This window comes from Enoplosus armatus, chromosome 6, assembly GCF_043641665.1.
Source record: "Enoplosus armatus isolate fEnoArm2 chromosome 6, fEnoArm2.hap1, whole genome shotgun sequence".
Lineage (NCBI taxonomy): Eukaryota > Metazoa > Chordata > Actinopteri > Centrarchiformes > Enoplosidae > Enoplosus > Enoplosus armatus.
Genome location: NC_092185.1, coordinates 477,335 through 493,494, shown reverse-complemented (window position 1 = coordinate 493,494; position 16,160 = coordinate 477,335). Strand labels below are relative to the sequence as shown.

General features: G+C 40.9%; 1 protein-coding gene across 5 annotated transcripts; it reads right to left on the bottom strand.

The window, feature by feature from the left end:
- Positions 1–697: 697 nt before the first annotated feature.
- lsm14aa (LSM14A mRNA processing body assembly factor a) lies at positions 698–15,498 on the bottom strand. 5 transcript variants are annotated; one of them, XM_070906909.1, is made up of 11 exons: positions 15,229–15,498; positions 13,209–13,372; positions 12,906–13,101; positions 11,639–11,758; positions 9,538–9,738; positions 8,292–8,372; positions 7,582–7,764; positions 6,907–7,072; positions 6,701–6,739; positions 5,686–5,926; positions 698–4,924 (listed from the first exon to the last, which is right to left on the bottom strand). In XM_070906909.1, exons 1-11 carry the CDS (start codon positions 15,347–15,349, stop codon positions 4,901–4,903), a joined length of 1,536 nt encoding a protein of 511 aa, XP_070763010.1. In that variant the 5' UTR covers positions 15,350–15,498; the 3' UTR covers positions 698–4,900. The 5 variants fall into 5 exon arrangements, with proteins under 5 accessions (XP_070763010.1, XP_070763009.1, XP_070763008.1 ...); XM_070906908.1 differs by lacking the exon at positions 11,639–11,758 and having other exon boundaries at positions 6,895–7,072; positions 9,409–9,738; positions 12,942–13,101; XM_070906907.1 differs by lacking the exon at positions 11,639–11,758 and having other exon boundaries at positions 9,409–9,738; positions 12,942–13,101.
- Between the last annotated feature and the right edge of the window lie 662 nt (positions 15,499–16,160).

The window sequence follows — 16,160 nt, the reverse complement described above, 5'->3', positions numbered from 1 at the left end:
GGACTGTGTCTGTATGGAGGCAGATCAGTGCCAATAATAGACTGTATCACACACACAGTCATGCTGTCATGTTACGATGAAAAATCAGTACTAACAATACATAATAAAGACTACTGAAGTCAAAAAGTGAGAGCTACCACATACGAAATAGAAGTGTTGCAGACCAGGTTCAGAGATATTACACAGCGGACCATCCTGGCCTCTTTAGATCTCCCAGGCACTTCCTCTGGTCATGCAGGTTTTTGTAAATGCGAGTCTGAATAGATGAAATGTTTAGAGCAGACAAAGTGACTGTCTTAAAGTCCTCCTGCAGTTGGATGCTCGAGCTTCACTGTGCAGAGTTTGACTGTTTTCATATTCAGCTGCTGAAAGTGGAAAGTTTCTCTGAGCTCATTGAACATCAGATTTTAAGGGGCGGGCCTACGAGCGTGATGTGTGACATCACAAGTAGTTAGGAAGCCAATCCATATTCTACTTCTACAAGTATGATGTAGAAACTTGAAGCCTCCAGCGCAGAAAGACTGAGACTGGATTGTGAATGGAGGAGATTTCAACAAGATAACTGAAGATACAAACTATTACTCAAAGTACAGCAACTTCAATACATGTCTGGAGGGGACTTTTAGGCATCTAGATTTCTTTTGTCACTTACATTCCACATCTGAAGAACAGAGAAGAGATGGAGGCCGACACAAACTAATGAACAACAGTTTATTTGCTCTTAATAAAAACCCCAGTCCACTGAGGCCCACAGAGGAGGACGCCATGCTGGGTTCAAAGACAAAACATGTGGCTGTGACTCCAGAGTGTTAAAGGAAGTCAGACGCGAAAAGCAAACATGACGTCGGCCCGCCTGCTTTCCACCCCCGATGATCAAACCGCCAACACTCGTCTCAGTTATTGCATCAACAACCTTGGCCATTATTCTTTATCAAAAAATGTTTGCACCCAGTTTTGTGGCGACTGACAAATACGAGCATCATGTAGTGTTGTGTGCATTTAAATACAACACCAGTCAAACCTGACGTGAAGAACTAAAGGGCTTCCTTTAAGTGTCCAGGCACATACACCCCCCCCTTTCCAATCAGACAACCCAAATACACTTCTGACATCTCAGCGTTCACTTTATACTTTATATTAAACCAAGTATAATAATGAGTACAGGCACCCCCCCAGTGCCTGTTTACTGTGTGTTGGTTTTTAAATAGTTTGTGGTAACACGATAAAGAACACATTTATGTAGTAAAATGCACCATGTGATCCCAACATAAACTGAACCAGGAGTTTTCAGGCCCTCTGAGGGTCTGGGTCCCGGCCTGTAATCCAGCCCTGCCAGAAGCTTCTGGAACATTTGTTTAAACATGATTTCCTTTCCAGCTCTGAAAAGTTGAGCACCACTGCTGTCTGTAATCGAGCCGGTTCCCCCTGAAGGACCCCTGAATTGCTTCAACAAACAAAAGCAGATTTCTGTCCCAGACTGGACGCCTGGATCAGAGACCGAATCAGTTTGGACACATCAAGAAAAGTCAGAAGCTTTCAGCCACGTTTGACTTCTGCAGCAGCTTCAGACGGCGTCCAAAACATTCATCTGCTGACGAGGTTTGATTTTATGGGCTGAAGATGAATGAAAACATGGAGTTTAATGATAAGCTAAATCAATTAATACATTGATCAATTTCAAAAAATCCATTATAAATTCACTACATTTAAATGATGCATTTTGAAACCCAAAGTAAAAATATAATAAAAATATAATTACAATGGTGAATTATTGATTTTAAATGAATTCTTCTTGGTTTTCTGTCTGCCTCAGTTTCAATCTCAATCTGAACATTAATTCGTTTCCTGCTTTAACATTTCCATTTCGTCATCATTATAATGTAACTAATGAGACTGAATATGGAAGCTTTTAATACAAAATGTACGACTTCACTTTCTAACTTCATTAAAAGCCAAAATAAGGAAATAAAGTTTTGCAAGACAAATGAACTTTATTGATGTTTTTATTTTACTTTGAGTTTTAATAATACATGATTTAAATACTTAAGAAATGTGCAGTATTCTGATTAATTTATTTATCAATTGATGTTTATATCTATTGTGGTGAAACACTCCAGGCTCCATAGAAACATGCCACATCTGTCTGAACAGCAGCTTCGCTTGTTGTATCCAACTCAAAGCTCCCAAAAACTCTCACATGGGCTAAACAAATGGTTATTAGCGCCTTAATGCAAAGGAATAGCTTCTATAACAGTGAGGAAACATTGAAGTTCAATTGCATTTATCATCAACAATTAAAAAGTCTTGTGCATTCGAGTTCAACAGCAATACCAGACCAAGTCTCAAATCTCTCGTTTTCGTTCCTCAAATCTTCGATGTGACGTTAGCTGTTATTCTCTAGCATTAAGGCGAATCAAGAAAAAACATTTTCTCTACATTTCCTGAGCACAATTTAAGTACTTTAAAGGTAGTTTTGCATGTCAGGCGGACATCTTTTCACTATAATTTGGGGATTTTCTCCTTTTTCGAGTCAAAACCATGAAGCAGACATTGTATTAAAACAACTTTTTGGAATCAGACCTGGGTCAAGAAAGATCTTCTTTTAACTTGCGTACATTTTAAACTGCTACGAATGCCCAAGACACTGAAGAAAATTAGCTGGAAAGTAACTGAAAGTCGATTTGGCCTTTTCTCTGATGAAAATGTCTTTGTCGACAGTGTTCGACCCAGGTCTGTGAAGAACAATATTCCTCAAATCCATCTCCATCTGTAACCAGTTCCTTCTTGGGGGAGTTAGTTATCGGGACATTACACAGTCTGTGTTGCCGAATACAATCTCAAAACAGCATTATTTCTCATAAACTTCGCATAAATGGAACTCTCTACATTTCCTGCCACATCAGATCAAAAAACCACTGAAAGAGTTTAAGTACTTGAGTCATGCCAGGCCAGGAAGGCGTCAGATTATTCAGTCATAAATCATTAGACCCAATCCTTCATAACTCCAAAAATAAGTATGAATATTGCTAGAAAACTATGTTGCTACACGCAGACAGCTAGCTCATCTTTTATTTTCTATTTATAGTTGACATCACTTCCTGTAGCTGCAGCGCCGTGGGACAAAGTTACTGGCGTCGATACATGTCTGGAGGGGACCTCAGAGGTTGAGTTGGTTTTTAAAAGTGAATGTGGAGTTTTATGGTAACAGGTGGATTAAAGGAGACCTGGTGAGCCTATGGCTTGTGTCAAAATGTAGAGCAGTTTAAATTAGTGTGTCTCATGAAGCAGCCCGACAAACAACTAAACATACACTGTATGAATGAGGAACAACATCTGGAATAGCTAGAAAAGTGCAAACACCTTCATCTGTGGAGGATTCAAAATGCCCAAATAAAAACAAATCAAACAAAGAAATAAAGTGAAATACAATACACATAGTGTCACAATTCAATGAAAAACATGTTAAAAGGACGATTATTTAACTTTGTCTTTTACAACAGACAACAAAGTGAAGGTGTATTATATTCCAATGTCCAGCAGCAGAGGCCATGAATCAACTACAATTAATACATAATGTTGAACCTTAGTAATTATACTTGATACTTAATAAATGGTCTTTTGGGCGCTTCTATTCAGTTTTTCCATTTCTAAAAAGAAAAAGCCCCTCATGATAACAGTGCTTTGTATTCAGTGTTGGCAGGTCTGTGCTGCTCTCTGCTGGACAAACATAAAACACCTCAAACTATTCAGTTATTAAAAACAAAACACTTATCTGTCCTTTAAACATGTTTTTCTTTGAATTATGACAGTAAATTGATACATAAGTCCAAAAAAAGAAAAAGAAAAAAGAAAAAAAAAAAGGGTTTGTATTTCACTTAATTAGATGTGTTTTATTTTAGGCATCTTAAATCTTCCACACTGATCAGGCCTATCTGCTGGGAAGCTTTAAGCTATTTAAGAGATTTTAGTCCTCATCTGTGTGAATTACACTGCGGCTCTAACTAACTGAAACAAACTGTAAAAGCACCTTTAATTACCAGTGACTCTTGAATGAAGGAAATAAGAAAAATAAGAAGATAAAAAGAAAGCGACTGAAATTTGACCTATGATCCATCTACATCCCAGACCGAGTTAGCTTGTGGACTGGGAGTGAAAACTACCACAAAAACCAGTGGAATACACATGTTGACGTCTACCACTGGCTCCCTACACTAATGTTAAAATGTGACACCTAGTGAAGAAACACCTTCTACACTGTTAACGCAAGTAAACACTTTCAGATGGATGAGAAAGAAAAGAAAAGTTGACTGTGAGAGAGATTTCAGGTGAGAAGCGAAGAATCACAAGCACTGCGACTGAAGACAGGCGGGGAGTGATAGTGAGCGAGCGGACTACACAACAGGATGAATGTCTATGTAATAGTAGAAAAATACATGTTAGAAAGGGGTGACTGAGACCCTGCGGGCTGTTTGGTGCTGAAGTTACGTTACAGGATATACTGAACCCAACCCCCAAATAAAGCTATGTCAGTGAGTCACACAACTCCTGCGGACGACCGTCGACAGCTAACAAAATATCATCAAATACATGTTTAGGAGAGGAGAAGACCAAAAACATGACTCACATCCCTCTGAAATATGACATTTACACATAATTATTTCAGCCACCTGGAAATTACTTTGAAGAGATCTGGACTTTTTTTAAAATGTTTCTCTGATAAACTGCGTTGTTGTTGTTTCCATCGTTGTATTCAAGCAGTCTACCCCAGTGCTGGTGACAAATGTACAACTAGTAGACAATCTTCATTATTTTAGTCAACAAAATAGCAACCCAAACTATTTGTTTTCCACTGAAGCGTGAAGAAGTTCCACCTTTCTGCAGAATCTTCCTCCCATTGAGACTACGCAGCCACTTTGTTGTCCTTCTGGAAGAAAAGGACAAAAACAAAAAGACAAGAACAAAAAAAACACAGAATTAAAAAAAGACGCCAACAACTTTTAGAGAGGCCTTAAAGGACTTTTATCTACCCTGATTTTTAAAACTAAATGATCCATTTATTTATTTATCAATATTTTGAGGATCAGTCAGTATCATCAGTTGGATAAAATCTTAACGATTTTATTGTAGTACCCAACAGTGCTCTTAAAACCTCATTTTAGGGTTTAATCTATTTTCATCATTGATTTAATTGTTCAGGTACTTACATTTAGCGCTTCTCAAATATCAGGATTTGCTGCCGTAGTAATAAAAAAATATATAGTAATATAGTAATTGATCATAACAAGGCGGCCAGACAGTGAGAAAAGTTCATGTCCAACAGCAATACGGGACTGTTCTGTGAGGTAATGAGGAACAGAAGATTGTTGTTGGCAGTTGAGAGATTCTAAAGAGGGCAGTCTCCGCTATTAGAAGCCCAGAGTGTGTCACCAATTCAGTAAGAAGCTCCAATGAGCAGCTCAGGGAGTCTTCACTCAAGTCACTTAAAGAGAAACTTCAAAATCAAACTAAATCAATCAATATTTCTTCAGTTAGTACTTTGATGCACTTTCTATTGGTCCTGGTCCCTATTTGTGGAGTTTATTACATCAGAGGTTATTTTCCCTTTTTTTCACAGAAAAGTTATTCACATTCCACAATTCCTATCTGAAAACAGCCTCCAATTAAAGCATGTAAATGAACTTTTACCCTGTATGCCGATAAGTCGGCAAACTCCCGGCCAGCCTGGTTTCCTCTGTATCCACCCCTGAAACTGCCACCTCCCTGCGGCGGCCCGAAGGACCCTCGGCTAGCCGAACGACCCCGACCTCCACGGAAGCCCATACCGCCACGTCCACGGTAACCTCCGCGTCCTCGGCCCTGACGAAGAGGGATGCCGAACGTCTCTGCATTCATCCTCCGCTCCTCTGCCCAGGTCTGCCTCCGCTCCCTGAAGGAGGAGAAATCACAGGAAGTGATGAAGAGCAGTCAGCTCTGATAACTGATCTCTGTGAATAAACCAGTTACGAGAATATTCCTGTCCAGAGACACCAGTCTTTATCTCACCTGCATGTTAGGTTCCCATAGTAGGGACAAAAAGGATGTTACTAGTGAAACAGACTCCGGCCTGCTGGTTTTTGATGATGTCAAACGACATCACGTCAGACAGATTACAGAAAGTAAAGCTAGAAGATATTTCCACAGCAGAGAAAACTGTTGTGTATGACAACAGTTTACTGGAACAGTTGAGTACATCCTTACTGCCTCTCAATCAAAATAGAAAGTTAAAGGGTTACTCCGGCAATTTAGTGCTGTACGGCCATAAAGTTTGGTTTTTTCTTCTTCTCTCTAATCTCAAACATGCACACACTGCAAGATTTGAACATCTCAAGGGGAAGCAGACATAAACAAAATGGAGACTGACGTGGTGCAACAACTTGCTGTAGTGATGCTCTGCAGTGAGAACAAACTAAATATCAAACATGTTTGAAATGATTGGGGCGGCACGATGAGTCTGCGAGCACGTCGGGAGGTTTAAGACTGGATCTGTAAACCCCTCACATTACCAGATAATCTGGGCCTAACATCGGTATCGACTGAGGTCCCAGACCAGATTTCTCCTCCGATTGTCTGGAGGGGTGAATCGGGGATAAATCGGGGATAAATTCTGTCATCTGAGCCCGGCTTTAGTAGCACAGAGTCACATGACAAGATGAACGCTTACCTTGGAAAAACCGAGCCTCCAGTCTTCTCATTTGCTTTCCTGGTGAAATAGAAACAGACAACACAGTCGTGTCATTGTGAAGGAAACATCTGTCATACGTTGTTACAGTGCTGGCAGCGGAAGGAAGTACACAGCTGTGTTCTTCTGCTTCTTGTGTCATCGTGTCCCACATTCATTTACGCCAAGTGGCTGACTGGGACTCGTACCTAGTATCGTCACAGGAGATGTTGTCGAAGAAAGACTTGGACTTGTCGTAGTAGCAGTTGGGGCCGAGCGGGTCACACTCCTCGTCAGCGTTACCCTCGCTGTTCTGGGTTTCCACGCCTGAGTCCCCCTTATCCTCTCCGTTGACTGCTTTCTCCGTCTTCTCATCTGAGTGAAGAGATAATGGACACAGTCACACTCCTGCCTTGATAACAATAAACAAGGGAGATATTTACCGTGGCCCTTTTTGAAAAGGCTCGAAACAGTCAAATTGTCTTTGTCCTTATTTACTAAAGGCGCTAAAAGATGCATTACAAAGCACCAGCCTCTTATTTTTGACACGCTTAGTCTATACTTTATCCATGTACGCTGATCTCGTCAAAGGAGTTTAAAAGTTACTCATAAATCTTCTACACTGATTTTCTCTTGTTCAATCATCATGATAAAGATATTTGTCTAATATTTTCTCATACTGTTATTCTTACAGTATGCTTGCATTTCCAAAAGTGTCTCTTTAGCCAATATTTCAAGTTCAGCAGCAGAAAACTTTTCTACTTTCCATACATTTACAACACGGGTCAAAACAGCTCAGCATCAGATCTCATTTAGCAGCACTTTGCAACGTGCAAGTCAACTTAAACATAATTTCATAATGGATTTGGTCAAAGCAGAAATACCTTTCAACTTCAGCTTGCTCTGAAACTCTCTGTCAATCTCCTCCTTGTTGAACTGGGCGTTAGCGCTCTCAAAGTCAAAGTCTTTCTCAAACTTCATGGGTCCATCTCGGCGAACGTTGAAGCGCCCTCTGCCGCGGTGTCCGCCCCCTCGGCCACGCCGGTTAGCTGGTGCACCAGCAGCCACTGAAAACAGAATTAAGAATACATTATCTTTTATAACTATAAAATAAAAAGAGGTAGTGCAGAACAAAAACACCAGTTAACACAAAACAAATTACATGGCATCACATGAGGTAGTAAACCAAAGCACACGTCCACTATGGCAGAGGAGTTCTCAGTCTTTCACAATGAGTCAGCAAAGAGCCATAAAATAACTTCAGATGTTAGCTTTACAGAAATAAAATTCACATCAAACATGGAGGAAATGCAGTAAATCATTCAGGTAGCATTCTCAGGTATTCACTGAGCATGAAAACGCCGTCTGAAAACCAGGAGACGTGTCTCATCGCCTCGAGTCCATTGACATGAACAGCATGTCAATCTGCACACATGTTCACTAGCAAAGAAAAACACGTCAAAGAGGGGTGATCAGGGTCGAGTGGTTGTAGAGGATGAGTGTATGGGCTCCACTGTCCAAAAGGAAAGCTTAACAGGCATGCAGAGTCTGAATGGGCTGTTGAGGATGGTTTCAGAGCAGAGGGGGGTTTAACCTGTGGAACGTTTACTGGTATCCCTGCCTTCACCTCGCGCCTGCTCAGACTCTGGTTTGGGGACTTTCGGGACGTCTGTGCCTGGAACAGCAGAGTCTTTTAGTCTTCCGAAACAACGTCAGTCATGACAAAACAGCCCTGGTGGAACTAGTCTCCTACCTTCAGACAAAGGCACAACGCTTTCAAATGTGGGACCTCTGGAACAAAATGTTAACAAATCACACAAAGTTGAAATGACTCTTTACTACGTGACTATGGAGTTGTTTGTGCCTCCTTCCTGAGCCGCCCTGCAACATTCACAGCACAGAAAAACTTTTTTGCAAGCACATGGATTATATTTTGTAGAGAAATCATGCAAAGGAAAATCTAATTTGGGCAAAACAATCTATTTGATCCTCAATAAATGTGTTTGTGTCTTCACTATTATCTACAAAAGTGCACAATGAGAACGTCTTTTTCAGTTTTACTCATTTCCTCTCAGGGTTCCTGCTGTGTTCACAAACCTTTGTACACCCGCTCAGTTTCCAATATTTTTAAAGAACATTTAAAGGAGATGGAGCGCACGCTGCCCAGCAACAGTTTACTGAAACAGTTAAAGCTGTTTTTACCGTGACAACTGTACATTAATGATTGTGAGTCCATGGCTGTGTAGCTGGAATCAAATTAGCCCATTAGCTTAGTTAAGTATCAGCTGTGTCCCAAATCCATAATACAAACTAACTTTGGAAAGCTGCTGTCATTAAAATGTTTTTCCTAAGATTTAAAAGTCAAACAAACTTAAAAACTTTCCACTATATTTCAACTCTATTTTTTTTTTCTTCTGTTTTTATTATGTGTCCAAAGGTTTGTGAACACAGCAGCAACAGACAGGGAACATTAGTAAAACTGAGTTAAAGAGGTTATCTTCACTTGTGTGAATAATAGATAAAACATTACAAACATTACAAATACATTTATTGAGCTCAGGATACATGTGTTTGCTCAAATTACATCATTTTTTGCATTTTTTCCTGTGTTTAAAGAGTCCTTTGTGCGCTCAGGAACAAGGCATAAATATAACTCACACATGACAGCAGCACAGATCACTAATGTGCTGATGTGTGGTCTGAGGTCTCACCTGAGTGGCTAAAGATAGAGTGGGTAAGCCCTGCAGTGGAAGCCCTATCTACAGCAGTGATGTGAGAGGCGGAGATGGTTCGGGGTGCAGACCAGCCCTGGCTGCTGCGGCCTCCCCTGACAGTCTCACCCCTCCTTGTGTCCACGCCATCCTGGTGCTGGACCTTCTGGCTGTTGTGACCCACGGTGGAGGGGGCCGTGCGGCCGTGGGTAGGGCTCCTGCGTCCCAGGCCGGGGGCGGAAGCTGTGGTGGTGGTGGTCGGGGCAGTTTGGATCACCTGCTCCAGGGTGGGGCTCTTCCGCAGAGGGTCCAGACCGGGGCTGCTGCGGCCTGGGGGAAAATCGGGGCAGAGATCAGGGTTAGTGGTACACACCGCTCACAATGACTGAACTAAATCAACCTGATCATTAGTCAGCATTGATTGGACCACCAACAGCACCCAGACAGAGGTCCATCATGCTGTTTAAAAAGGAAAACAATGAACCAGCTGGGCTCATTTTCTAGACACAAACTGCACCAAGCAGGAGCTGAACCTCAGGATGCTTTCTCACCTCAGCTGTTTGGTTTAAATTACCTGTTTGTCCAATTAGTTTGGTTTGTATGGGCTGATGTGAAAGCTGTCAATTCAGCTTGGGTGTGGGTCAAACAATCGAACACCAACCTGCTGAAAAGGAGGGTGTCTAGTAGGGCTGTGCGATATTGCTTATAAATAATATCTCAGTATTTTTAGGCTATGCTGCGATGTACGATATATATCTCGATCAGATGATTGATCACGCTTTGATATTAAAATATCGTCCAACCCTATCCTCTAGCCAAGTTTCATCCAAATCAACTTTGAACTGAATTTTGAGAAAATCATCCAAAGAAAACCGGACCTGCTGCTTGTTTCATCCACTGCTGAGTTGACTGGTTGATGGAGATAAACAGCTGGTGGAGCTGATTCTCAAGTCGCTGCCATTAAACCATTGCAGAAGAAGGAGGGGACACGACGAGATGGCGTCATTAAAAGAGCTCTGGTCAAAGCTCAAACGATGGAGAACCATGTGGAGAACATGATGGAAATATGACATTTGTGTTAGTTTGAGGATTTTCAGTGATATTTAGTCTGGATTTATTCATGTGCACAAACGATGAGAGCCTAAATGTTTCTGAGTGGAATCGTGAAAATTTGGTTCTGCATTACGTGCATCAATCTATGCGTTGTGTATCTGTGTCCGTTACATTTCACTGGACTTAAATATTAAAGACAGAAGTGTGTCCTGCTTGTGTCCCACTACAAGTATTTAAGCAGTTCACAAACTGAATAAAATGAGTGAAATATAGCGGCCACACATTACAAAACATAATGCCTCTTTTCCCCCCTCCTATTTCTACCTGTTTATCACTATTTATTTTATTATCATATTTGAGGTCCAGTTCCAGTCTGGACTAATAACGCTCACAGTCAGTCAGTTCTTGGTGAGCTCTTTGTGACACCAGAGATGATCCATAAACACATCAGGTTCAGTAAAGTGCTGCATGAACTGCTGACATTTCTTTTGTAGCGCTGATGATGCAGGATGACATCACCAGAACTGTCCAATCAATGATTTTCCTGTCAGTCCACACGACTCACTCCTCTTGGTTTGTAGAAGTCAGTCTAAACATTAACATGAACTAGAACTGAACAAGAGAAGATCTTTTTTTCCTTGATGCAGAACAAATGAAAGGAGCTACAGGTGTGAAAGCAGCTTCAGTGTCAGGACGGTTCTCTGGAAATAGTTTCAAACTTTTCAAAAGCTCATCTCCATCACAGTCTGGGGCTGTAAGCCTACAGGCACTAAAGTGATTCAACAGGACAGGCAGGTTATTGTGAAGAGCATGTAGTTATGTTCTGGGCACGAGGAAACAATCCTTTAAATTTACTACCGTGCAACTTTTGATACTGGAGGCGTTTTGCAAAGATGAATCTCAGTCATGTCTCTACTGTCATTACACAGTGGGTCAGTACAGGTCTCTTCATAATTTCAACATTCAAGGAAAGAAAGAAGTTCAAACATTTCATGTGTCATCTATGTCAATCTATCAAACATTACAAATGCCAAAGAATGCAAACGGTGAAAATGGATTCTGCTAGTAAGTGAAGCAGCACTTCTTCGTGTAGAGAGTTCACACTGTTGTAAACGATGGAGTCAGAGTAGACACTGGGCTGTGATTCCCTTTCAAGTGGCTTTCTACAGGTTTTTACCTTCGGTTACGAGGGTACCAACAGACCGCGAGTCAGAGGACAGAGCAGAGCCACGAGCACTGCTCTGGGACTGGGTCGAGGCTGTGCTTGTGTCACTCACAAGGGAGGGCACTGACCTTCCTGCATAGGGAGGAACATCAGAGTATTCAGGGCAACAACACTATTGGTTCCTACTTTGCTGCTCTGCATCACTGTGTACCAAGGACTATCTGAGATGAGGAAACTGATGTAAAGTAAACCACACTTAGTGTTATAACTAAGGCTGTATCATAACATCACCTGACCAATGACGACTGACACTGTCGGCATGTCCCATAATAAGATACACTAAAGGTAAACTGGTTTTGAGTCTGTAGAGTGTTAAAAATGAAAACTGACAAAGTACACTCAGACCAGGGTGATTTCTTTCATTATGTATTGAACGCTGAATACAAAATGTCAGAAAATAGTTAAAAAATGCCCTGCATCATTCTTCAAATGTCATTTTGGCTGCCAGAGATATTCAGTTAACTATCACGTATGACATAGAAAAGCATAATATTCTGGAACCAGAAAATGTTTGGCTTAATAAATGACTAAATCGACTGTTTATTATTATCTAAATGATTGCCAATTAATTTTCTGCCGATGAACTAATTGTAACAAGAAAGCTATAATAAATCCTCCTTCATGGAGATGTTCAGTTTGTGTTAGAGATGTGTTGATTTACCTGTATGAAGTGTATTGTGTTATACTGACAGGTGTTTCTATTACTTTGTCCACCCAATTTAAAATCAATGACGGTAAGCTAAATATCAATATTTTGCTAATAGTAGCTACTCTATTGTGGCTGGTTAAGTAATTGGCTTAATCTCCAAACAGGAGAAACATAATTTTACAGAAGTAGCTGTGGGACACTAAAACTTCTGACACAGAACTTTAATACTATTAGTAATAAATGTACACTATTTTATTATACTATTAAATCCACCTCAGTGAAGGTTATATTCAGTCACACAGTATTTATGTTACTGTAACTAGTAACAACTAAGCATTGTTACTATACATGTAGAGGAGGAAAGTGAAGGCATCGAAGTCACACTGACGCTACCAATCAATCCCTCCTCGATTTCTATGGCATGCTTTACGTGGTACAAGAGTCATGAAGAGACCCTGAACCCTTGGATATCATGCCCAGCTGAGTCCCTGCTCCCACAGTGCGTTTTTATAGTTAGACCCATAAAACAGGCCGAAGAACAAGCTGTTTCACAAATAACGTTTTATATACTGTAGCCTCTATAATGACCCAAATTGTTGTGCTTACCAACACCAACTGGTCCAAACTGAGGGGAAACCAGGGGACTGGCGCTGAACTGGTTATAGGCAGGAACTGGAGCCCGGTTGAAGAGGCCATAGGAACCAGCAGACTGGAACGGGGTTGGGGCAGCGGCAGCAGAAGACGAGGAGCTGGAGCTCATGGACGACTAAGGAGGAAAACAGAGATGGTTAATGTTACATTGTGAAGTACAAAAGCTTCAAACAGTAATGCTAAACATCCCATCAGGTTGCACGTGTTTGTGTGAAAACGTACCTGGACAATAGCAGGGTCCTGAGGAAGAGAGCATGTTGGTTTGGGAGGCTCACACACAGTCAGGTCTTTGATGTCGCTGCCTCTGAAGATGATGTACTCGAAGGTGTCATCTCGAGGCGGGATGGGCCTGTCAGTGGGGCGGTCCTCCGTGCCAAAGGACCGTACTAACAAGGAGGAAACAGCTCACAGTTAGCATCACGGGTCAAAGGAGGCTAATTCACAGGTGGGACATGTTTAAATATAGCAATACTCACTTCACCAATTCATTTTTATATATATCATATATATGTCCACCGAGTTATGTTACAATATATTTGTACAGATTTTAAAGACTGGAGTTACTTTGAGGCTGATGGGGACTCCTTCCTTTACGGCTCCTAACACTTGTCAGTAACAGTGATCTTACAGGTCCATTGCATGGCACACTGGGCGAGATGGGTCCAATAAAATCTTGGTCAATGTCAGTGTCAGATTGTACTATATCTATTTAAAGGCGTGTTCAATTAAGATGACTGCCTGGTGAATTGTGGCACTACAGCACAAAATGCAGTGGTACGTTGTCAGCTACTCACATCACATATCTGTGCAAAACAAGCTTTAGCCATAGTGCTTAATTCTTAAATATATTCAATAAATCATTTCTGAAATTTTCTTCATCTTCATAATCAGAAATACTTTATTGATCCCAGGGGGGAAATTGTACAGTACTGGTGCTCCCATTCAAGAGTAGAAAGTAGCAAAAATATAAAAATAAGAAATAGAAAACAAAAAACATACACAACAACAATGTATATGTATGTATTGTACTGTTGTGTATGACTATATATGTATTGCACTGAAACGTTTAAAGAATAAATAATAGTGAGGTAGTATGTGTCGAAGCAGGTCCAGATTTCATAGATCTTCTATGATAATAAATCGAATATCTTTGAGTTTTAGACTGTTGTCAGACTATATACTCAAATGAGGACATCACAATTTTTTCAACAATAACCACTGCAATTTCCCAAAGCACGTGGTGCTATCTTGTTATGCCTGACCAACCATCGAAAACCCAAAGCTCTTCAGTTTACTGTCACATGAGACAAAGAGAAGCTGCAAATCTTCACAACTGAGAGGCTGGAAGCAGAAGACACTTTTGTGCTTGAATATGACTTAATTGATAATCCAAATGGTTGCAGACAAATGTTTAGTTGATCTCTAATGATACATGTATACACACACGAACCACAACCTTATTTACAATGATGTGTACTTCACCGTCAAACTTGGCTGTACCTGGCTGCTCACTAGAAGGCTAAAGGCTGCTGAGGTGGAAGTTTCATTAAATAGTTTGTCGTCATAATCTGTTGTTAGTGAACAGGTGAGATGAGTGCGCACTGAATGACGTCAGCCTGCCACACAGACACTTAAGCCGCTTCGTTAGCAAATCAAACTAAAAACTTAACGGCTGTTAGTCAACGTGACATCAACACTTCCTTTTTGGTTTATTTTAACATGTCACTGCACGGCTGCTGCAGGCACTGCTTACCTGCAGCTAGCCAACCCGCTAACGTTAGCAGTCAGTTTGGAAAGCTGACTCATGTCTCAAATACAGATTAACATTTACTCTTCCTTCATAGCATTAGGAAAAAAAATAAGTTACCAGTTGTTTTCGTTGCTGCAAAAAAAAAAAGTTGTTCGTCCGGCCGAAGTAACGTTGCTATTAACTTACTTGACGAATGTTTTAGCATCCTAGCCTACCGCTCGTTAATGATATCGCTATGGCTTTCTAGCATGCTGCTGCTAACCTGTTAGCGTATGCTAGCAAGCTACCGCTTGCCACATGGTTAACGTAATTAATGTGTTCACGTTGCGGCTCTGGATTAAACCTGTAACGTCACGGCCGTGTGGCACCAAATAATATTTTAATATTTATTCAGAAAATATCAATAAAGACTGCACAGTCGCACAGAGACGATAACAACATAAACGCATGCTAGCTGATGTTAATGTAGCATTAGCCGACTAGCTGTGTTACCTTTAGCAAGTGCGACAGTCGAGTTCTCCGTGTCAATAGTGTAGAGGATTCCTTCGTAGCGAATCTCGGCCTTCGAAATTAGGCTGATTTTGCTGCCGAGGTATGGCGTCCCGCCGCTCATGGTGTCTTCTAGAACTCAGCAGTCTGAACAGGGAACTGGATGTACGGCTCCTCCGAACCGTCTGGTTAACAGAACAGATTCTACACCAAATTTCTCCGGTTTGTGCTTTTCCACCAACTCGCTCTTGTCACCGCTACAACATGGCTACCTCATCCTCCATCGAATGGCTCTGCGCGCGGGGGCTAACGGGAAATCATAATATCGCGCGTTTACGCTCCGCCGTGAGATCTAGATCTGTGCAAGATAGAAGAGCAAACACAAGCAGTATAGGGTTACTGACTACTACTACTAGACTATTTTTTAGACCAAAAAGGTTTAGGCCTACAACATTTAGACAACTGACATTACATTTACTTAAAATATAATTGTAATACAGTTAAATGAATACACGTGAAGAAGAACATATTAAGATAAATATACTGAAGTTTTTCATGGCTAGTCAGAAATATCTAAAATCCTGGTTGAGGTCTTGTCTGCAAACTGTAAAGGAACACAGCAAAGACAATATGTAAAGACATAGAACAAATGTAATCTATTTTTTTCATTGTGAAGGTAGACATGTATGAATGGAAATTCGAGCCAGACTGATACATCGGCATGGCAGATATTATCGATTTTAGTCACAGGTATATTGGTATCTTTGTACATGTATAAAGTACCGAAATTCCAACCGTATATTTGAGATCATTATAGAAACAGAGTCTTCACCAGAGAGCACTGACAAGTTGGTTTTTACTCTGTAAAATGTCTGAAACTGTTTATGTCGTGGTCATGATTCTTTAAGAACCACGTTTAGGGGGTCAGAGATGCT

Excerpts from the sequence above, each read along its gene's own strand:
- lsm14aa (XM_070906909.1), bottom strand. The coding sequence starts at position 15,349 with ATGAGCGGCGGGACGCCATACCTCGGCAGCAAAATCAGCCTAATTTCG. Across the intron at positions 8,373-9,537 it reads TGGCGTGGACACAAGGAGGG|GCACAGACGTCCCGAAAGTC; the intron begins GTGAGACTGTCA and ends CTGCTGTTCCAG. Across the intron at positions 7,765-8,291 it reads TACCAGTAAACGTTCCACAG|TGGCTGCTGGTGCACCAGCT; the intron begins GTTAAACCCCCC and ends TTCTGTTTTCAG.